The sequence below is a fragment of the Lactuca virosa genome, chromosome 6 (genome assembly GCF_052849685.1).
Source record: "Lactuca virosa cultivar CGN04683 chromosome 6, Lactuca_virosa_CGN04683_v6, whole genome shotgun sequence".
Classification (NCBI taxonomy): Eukaryota; Viridiplantae; Streptophyta; class Magnoliopsida; order Asterales; family Asteraceae; genus Lactuca; species Lactuca virosa.
The window spans coordinates 102,997,765-103,005,698 of NC_136431.1; the positions used below are offsets into that span (position 1 = coordinate 102,997,765).

General features: G+C 38.6%; 1 protein-coding gene across 1 annotated transcript; it reads left to right on the top strand.

Moving 5' to 3' along the window:
• Positions 1-4,803: 4,803 nt before the first annotated feature.
• Positions 4,804-7,654, top strand: LOC145121163 (receptor-like protein EIX2). Its single transcript, XM_079056948.1, has 3 exons — positions 4,804-5,213; positions 5,286-6,004; positions 6,149-7,654. Exons 1-3 carry the CDS (start codon positions 4,804-4,806, stop codon positions 7,594-7,596), a joined length of 2,577 nt encoding a protein of 858 aa, XP_078913074.1. The 3' UTR covers positions 7,597-7,654.
• Positions 7,655-7,934: the final 280 nt, after the last annotated feature.

The window sequence follows — 7,934 nt, forward strand, 5'->3', positions numbered from 1 at the left end:
CTCAAAATATGTATCACTAGTGCCAATTTCTTGAACTAAAGGGGTTCTTATATAGTGTGGCTATTAGGGTTACACCATGTAACTCATGACTTTACCCATTCCTTATGCTCCATGGGTTTTAACCTCCATGGAGTATCTATGCATCACCACATGGGTTAAACCCAACATAAAGGAATCTTGGATCATAAGCCCACATATATAAGAATGAATGATTTACATAATCATTCCCCATATATTTAATTAGTCTCTTTTTGATCACTAAATTAAGTCCAAATTAATTCTTGATCAATACTAATTAAATAACATGATTTCATATTAATATATTAGAACTTATAATATATTAATATGTCACAAAATGTCTTTTCCTCATAAACGGTCTATCCAAATGTTCCGATGCCATGCAACCCAAATGGACCATGCCGAGTCGGGTCAAGTACATACCAATTATAGTTATGGACTTAGACACTAATCCAACACTTATCATCTAATACGCACTTTCGCAACTGCAAAACATGGAAAGTGCTATGAATCTGACTAAGCTCCTCAGGTACATCCAACCTGTAAGCTAACTTGCCAACACTGGCAATCACTCGAAAAGGCCCAATATACCGAAGGCCCAACTTCCCCCTCTTCCTGAAGTGTATCACACCAGGCCAACCCTGGCAATCACGAAAAGGACTAGATCCAGATCATGTGTGGGATATCGCAACTCATGCGGCTTCAGCTGCCGTGAAGCATAAACAATCACTCGTCCTCTTTTCATGAGGACCATTCCTAAACCAGTGATGGATGCATCACAAAATACCACAAAATCATCGACTCCCTCCAGGAGGGTCAATACCGGGGCCTAACATAACCTATATCGAAGAGTCTCAAATGCTGACTGCTGCTCAGGGCCCCATCGGAAATCCACCCCCTTCCTCGTCAGGCGAGTAAGGGGTACCAGAATCTTGGAAAAGTCATGAATGAATCTCCGATAGTACCCTGCCAAACCCAAGAAAATCCTGATCTCCGAGGGAAATTTCAGAACCTCCCACTACATCACAGCCTTGATCTTGGTCGGATCGACCAAAATCCCATCCTTGTTAACGAGGTGTCCCAGAGACTGGCATAAAACCGTTCCCACCTCAAAACCCCCAGAAGCTCCCGAAGGTGCTCCTAATGCTGCTCTCTAGTCTTGGAAGACACCAAGATACCATCAATGCACACAATAACAGATCGGTTGAGCATCGGCCTGCATACCCGATTCGTCAGATCCATAAATACATAAGGCACATTAGTGAGCCCAAATGGCATCACCACAAACTCGTAATGCCCATAACGAGTCTGGAACACGGTCTTGTCCACGTCCTCCTCTCTCACTCTCACCTGATGATACCCAGACCTCAGATCTATCTTGGAGAACCAAGATGCACCCTACAACTGATCAAATAGGTCATAAATCCGTGGAAGGGGATAACGGTTCTTCACCGTTAACTTGTTCAACTCCCGGTAATCAATATACATCCGGTGTGAACCATCCATTATAATAGGAACAACCGGAGATGATACCAACTTCAAAGACATTGGTTTTGGAACTCCCAGAACCAAGTACCAAACCAAAGAGCTTCTAGTAAAAAGCTTATCTTTCAACATTGGCAGGAAAATTAGTAACACCGATAGAACAATGAAAGTATTGAAGGTGAGACACCTCTCCCGAAACCTTAAAAGAAACAACCAAGGCAGTAAGTCCAGTAACGATGTCACATGTATCAGTTAGGATGGGATCGGAGTGAATGGGACACTCATGTAATCTGATAGTCTCGCTCACTTTTGAACTAATCATAGGAGGTTGGGAGTTTCGTGCATGATATCATCCATAGTCTTTTCCCTTTAAAGAACGTTGAGTCCGTCGACGCTTGAGAGGGGAGATGTTTGTGGATTCATACATACGTTCATCTATCTCCTCCAATGACAGAGTCTTCTCATCCTCGGCGTCCCCTGCTCCTGCTCTTATACTGATAGAAGGAGCTGCTTCTTTCCTCTTGTGGGGCATGTGCGTTTTTGTAGTTTATCCCGAGGAAAATGTAGGCGGTTTGCTACCCAATTGTTCAAGATATGACTAGTTTCTTCCCACCTTTCGAGGAAACATGAATAAGGGAACCTTTGGCCTCAGTGTTAAGAGGGCAATCAGTGCTAGAGTCAAGTTCGGGGTGAACGTCTCCCTCGGTGTTTAAGAGGGGGGTCAAGTTCTTCCATTGCTTGATAGAAGAAGGAAACCCATCACAAATATCAATCCTATCCTTACGAAGAGAGAATAATATCCGGTCGTTACTTATGATGGTTACGTGAAAATGACGAATCAGAGCAAGGCTAGGAATAATGTTCAAAGCTTTGCAAAGCATCACGAAGAAGATGATATTTTGAAAACCGTTAGGGGTAAGTTGGACAATATGTTGATTGTAGTGATCAAGGACCACCTTCAGGAAATTGAAGGCGAGTATCTGGAGACCGGGCCGAAAGAACTGATGATGTACCCCCACGTACCGTAAGCGAGAGTTAGTAAGCTTCTGCGACGAAGAAGGGAGTTATGGCTTAAAGCGATGATCAATCTTATAAAGTTTGACGATGCCATTTAATTGTTTCGCTGGAAGATAGCATTGATTGAACACCTTGGTTATCGTTGACGTTGGTAGGTTTTTTAGAGTAATCGGAAGGAAGAAGAAAAGAAAAAAAGAGCAAAAGAAGCGAAGGGGAAAACCGTAGAGTGAGCAGTTTAAATTTATGGGTTACCTTTAATAGAGAGAATTTGGTGAATATATTTGAAGCCACAGTTGCGACATGATAGGGTAATGATGAAACTTAGGCTTGCAGAACTGTCTCTTCACCATTTATGGTAAATTTAGACTTATCCGTTAAAGAGAGTGGGTCGGCGGTAGCGGTCCTAATTCGACCCATTATTAGTAATAATCCAAACTAGGGGGACTTTTATATATATATATATATATATATATATATGTTCCGAATATCAATTCCTAGGAGAGGTCGAAGTTGTTCACGAGGAACGACATACCGACGTAATAACGATCGAGCCGAATCTAACATTGGGAAGCATCATCGTGAGATTCCAGTAAGACGAGATTAAGACGAATATATCGCGCAAACTCAAAGTAGTATCATCAATCTTTTCTAACTTAACAATAAACACATACATAAACTCTAATTAATAACCTTCAAGTTTTATTATTTTATATGGATATTTGTTGATCTATGCAGGAATAGAATCGAGTAAACATCATCTCTGGCATCAACTCTAATCAATTGAGGCGATCATATCAACTTCTCTGTCACCATTGTTAAATTGGTGTAATGTAAGCAAGAATGACAAACCTCAAAATTGTTGATGATGGTTTTAAGACTTTGAATTTGTCTAAAAAAAGTCCACGCGTTAGATGCTCTTGTGTCTAAAGTTTAAACATGATGTAGATGATATTTTAAACATAAATCCATGAAAGGGTATAACAGTTAACTGATAAAATAAGAATTTAAAATAATTATCAAATATCGAAGAATAAGATTTTGGGCAAATTTGTTATTTTTGAAAGTTTATGAAGTATAAATAAAAAGGCATATACAATATTAAAAAAGAAAACATATGTTTGATGACTATTGGGCTTTATATCCCCTATCAAATTAGGCCCTCCAATTGTGTTTTTGAGCAAATAATGGGTTTGTACGCATGTAAACGTAGAGAACTGACCACCCCAACGTACAGCGTCTCGTCGTGGTTCGAGAATCGGAAACTACACAAAACGAATGATGGATTCCGACTGCAGAGAGGCCGGTGAAGGTAAGATTAATTCAAGCCGACTATTCATAATAGAAAACCCCTCTCTCTAGTACCCGATACCTTCTTTCTCAAATATATATATATATTTTTATTTATTTATTTATTTATTTATTTTTTAAATTAGAGGCCTCTTTCCGCTAATCATGAAGAATAATCTGTGTACATTGTTAATTGATCTTAATTGATGCTATGCGAGACTCTTAAGGGCTCGTTTGTTTTTTGGCAAAAAGACTTTTTGGGCACTTATGTCTAGGACGGATAGATGTTTACTAAAAAGACCGTTTATTTTGTGTACCACAAAAAACCCAAGATCCTTTTGTAATAAGACTTTTTGTATGAATACATAGAAAAGACTTTTGGTCCACGTCTTCTTCCTGCAGACACGGAAAAACGGAAAAAGACTAAAGACATTTTGCCACTACCAAAACAAACACCACCTTAGTTTGATTTTTCTCTTTATTTTTTTATTATCGTTAGTGTAATTCTTATAGATCTCACCAGTCTCCTATAATATCCAGTTAGCTATAAATTCATGGATCTAAACTAGTTGTTGTTTTCTCTTGATGGTTCTCTTAGATTTTAAGATCAATCTGTCTAGAGCATTTATTACAGTATAAAAAAAATGAAAGATGTCTCACTCGCCCTTCACTCCTTTAGGGCCACCATTGACAATTAGAAGTCTTGTCCCTCTTTTACATTATTGAGTCAAGAGTGCATTGTTTTTTACATAATACATTCTTCAGTTGCCATGTGATTTCTATATTCTCAAATGATAATATTATAATTATTTGCATGTATCAGTTGCCATGTTTTTTACATAAGTATTCGATGCCCTGCACTGATAGGTCACCAATTTGAGACCATCCACTTTAATAATTCATCTTCACAGTAGTTGGCACTATATAAACCTTCATAGGGGCATCTTCATATATACCTAAACACAAACAAAAATCACCAACATCTGCATTTTCATCATGCATCCTTGTGTTTTTATAATTTTCTCACTTTTGTTGCTATGCCTAAAGAATACAACTGCCAACCAATTGGTAACACTGGGAGGAGGAGGAGATGATAATGGTGATATGAACAAGTGTTTGGAAAAGGAGAGAGATGCTCTCCTTCAATTCAAAGCAAACCTTCATGACCCTGATGGTCGTCTGTCTACATGGGGAACCGAAGAAGATGACTGCTGTAACTGGATTGGAGTCAGGTGCCACAGCCAAACAGGTCATCATGTCACGGAGCTTGATATCAGCGACTATAATATTGGAGGTGAGATTAGCTATTCATTGGTTAACTTAACCTACTTGAATCATCTTGATCTTTCTGGCAATTCTTTTCATGGAACCATTCCCACCTTCATTGGTTCCTTGACCCAATTAATGCACCTTGGCCTTTCCCGCAACTCTTTCAATGGAACCATTCCCAGGTCCATTGGTTCTTTGACCGAATTAAGGTACCTTGACCTTTCTTATAACTCTGTTTATGGAATCATTCCTTCAGAGTTTGGAAACCTCACCAAGTTGCACATGCTTTATCTTCGAGATCTTGGAAGTTGTAGAGTTGAAAATGTAGAGTGGCTGGTTCATCTCTCTCATCTACAGCAACTTGAAATGGATGGGATATCCCTAGCCAAAGAAAATCATTGGGTAGATGTTATTCTGAGTCTCCAGAAACTAACACATTTAAGTTTATTGGGATGTGAGCTCTCACATGTCATGTATCCATATTCTTCATTTCTCAACTCTTCTTCATCTATATCTTTCCTTTATCTCGGAAACAACAATCTTACATCATCAATGTTTCATTGGTTGTCCCCATTGACCAGCGATAAGCTTCGTCATCTTGATATCTCTAGAAACATGTTAGATGGGATACCCAAATATCTTGGTAACCTCTGTAGTTTGGAACATTTTGAATTTCATAACAATTCTGCTGTTGTCAGTTTTCCTGATTTTCTCAACAACTTGTCTGGATGCACATTGTGTACATTAGCAGAGTTGGAAGCTTCTCATAGCCATTTTACAGGGCCACTGTCAGATATGATTGAAAAATTTTCTTCCCTAGAAAGATTGTCCCTATCCAGTAATCAATTAAATGGCACTATAAATGAGAAATTGTTTGAACTGCCCAACCTTCTTGATATAGATCTTTCACAAAACTCATTCGAAGGAGGTCATTCCCTAGATCACATGTCAAACCTTTCTTATGTAGAGTATCTTAATGTGAGCTCTGCCAAACTAGGGCCTTACTTCCCCAAATGGATTCAAACACTCAAAAATCTTACCCGTCTGGATATTGCCAACACTAGAATTTCAGACACCATTCCTCTGGGGTTTTGGGACATGTGGCCTTCTCAATTACAATATTTGAATCTCTCTTCGAACAATATCAGCGGGAAAATACCAGATTTATCGTCAAATTTTGACTACAATTCAGTGATAGATTTGAGATCTAACAACTTTTCCGGTCTGATACCAAATGTTTCTTCCACTGTGCAATCGCTAAATCTTTCCAAAAACAAATTCTATGGAGGAATCTTTTTTTTATGCCAAATTGAAGATGGCTATTTAAGATTTCTTGACCTCTCCGATAACTTTCTAACCGGACAGCTTCCAGACTGCTTGTGGCATTTCAAAAAACTAAAAGTTCTTAATCTAGGAAACAACAATCTATCTGGAAGGCTTCCTCTAGCTGTTGGATGTTTGATCAAACTGGAGGCATTGTATTTATACAGGAACAACTTTTCTGGAGAATTGCCTCTGTCTCTAAAGAATTGCACGAGTTTAACCTCGTTGAATTTGGGGGCCAATAAGTTTTCTGGTAATGTGCCTGTTTGGATTGGGGAAAACTTATGGGGGTTGTATGTTCTTATCCTAAGCTCAAACAACTTCTTTGGAACCATCCCTTTACAATTATGTCAACTACCGAATCTTCATATTCTAGACTTGTCAAGGAACCATCTCCATGGAACCATCCCCTCGTGTTTGAATAATCTTACGAGCATGGTTCAAGGAGGATTCTTAGCTACACAAATCGGACATTTTTTCTATTCAATTTCACATTTTTGGCATGGTTCAACAAGTTATTTTGACCATGCAGTGATTGAGTGGCAAGGAGCTGAACGTGAATTCATCAGATTTAATCTGGGATTGTTGAAGACCATTGACCTGTCAAGCAACAACTTGACAGGAACAATCCCTCTTGAATTGACCACTCTTGTTGAACTGGTTGCATTGAACTTATCAAAGAATACTCTAGTTGGAGAGATTCCATGGAAAATTGGTCAGATGGGAAACCTTTCAGTTTTGGATTTATCTAGAAACAATTTGTCAGGAGGGATGCCATCAAGCATGTCTCAAATGAATTTTTTGGGTTACCTGGATGTGTCATATAATAACTTGTCAGGGAGAATCCCATCTAGCACACAACTTCAGTCCTTTGAACCATCAAGATACGATGGAAATCCAAGACTATGTGGACCTCCCATTAACAAGAAATGTCATGGAGATGAAGAACTTGAAGAACCACCTGTTGTTGTTGGTAGAAATGAGGGAGATGAGGAAGGTGTTGATGAAGTTTGGGGATGGTTCTATATTGGTGTAGGGACTGGTTTTGCTACTGGATTTTGGATAGCATGTGGTGTCTTACTTCTCAACCGTCGATGGAGACATGCTTTTTCTCTGTTCTTTGATGGCTTCAAAGATTGGGTTTATGTGAAGGTGGTTGTATTTGTTGCAAATTTGCAGAAGGTTAGACAGACATAGTTTTTCATCTTGTTTTCTAGTATGTAAAATATGTTGTTTTGAACACGCCTATTACTGTTCTTATTTAGGGCTAGAGACATAGGAATGTAATTTGGCATGGGCATTTAAGTCCCCAATATTAATAAGATTGCCACAAACACTATGGGTGGCCATTTTATCGCGCTGTGTAAAATAACATCCTGAAAAGTTCATATCTTTGAACCATATAAACACAAGATCTTGTATTTTTTTTTAAAAGACTATTTCTAGGATAATTTTCAGTGTAGAGTATTTGAAGAATTAGTGTTTAAAAGACATTATATCCATATATACTTGTTACTATGATGCTTATGTTCGTA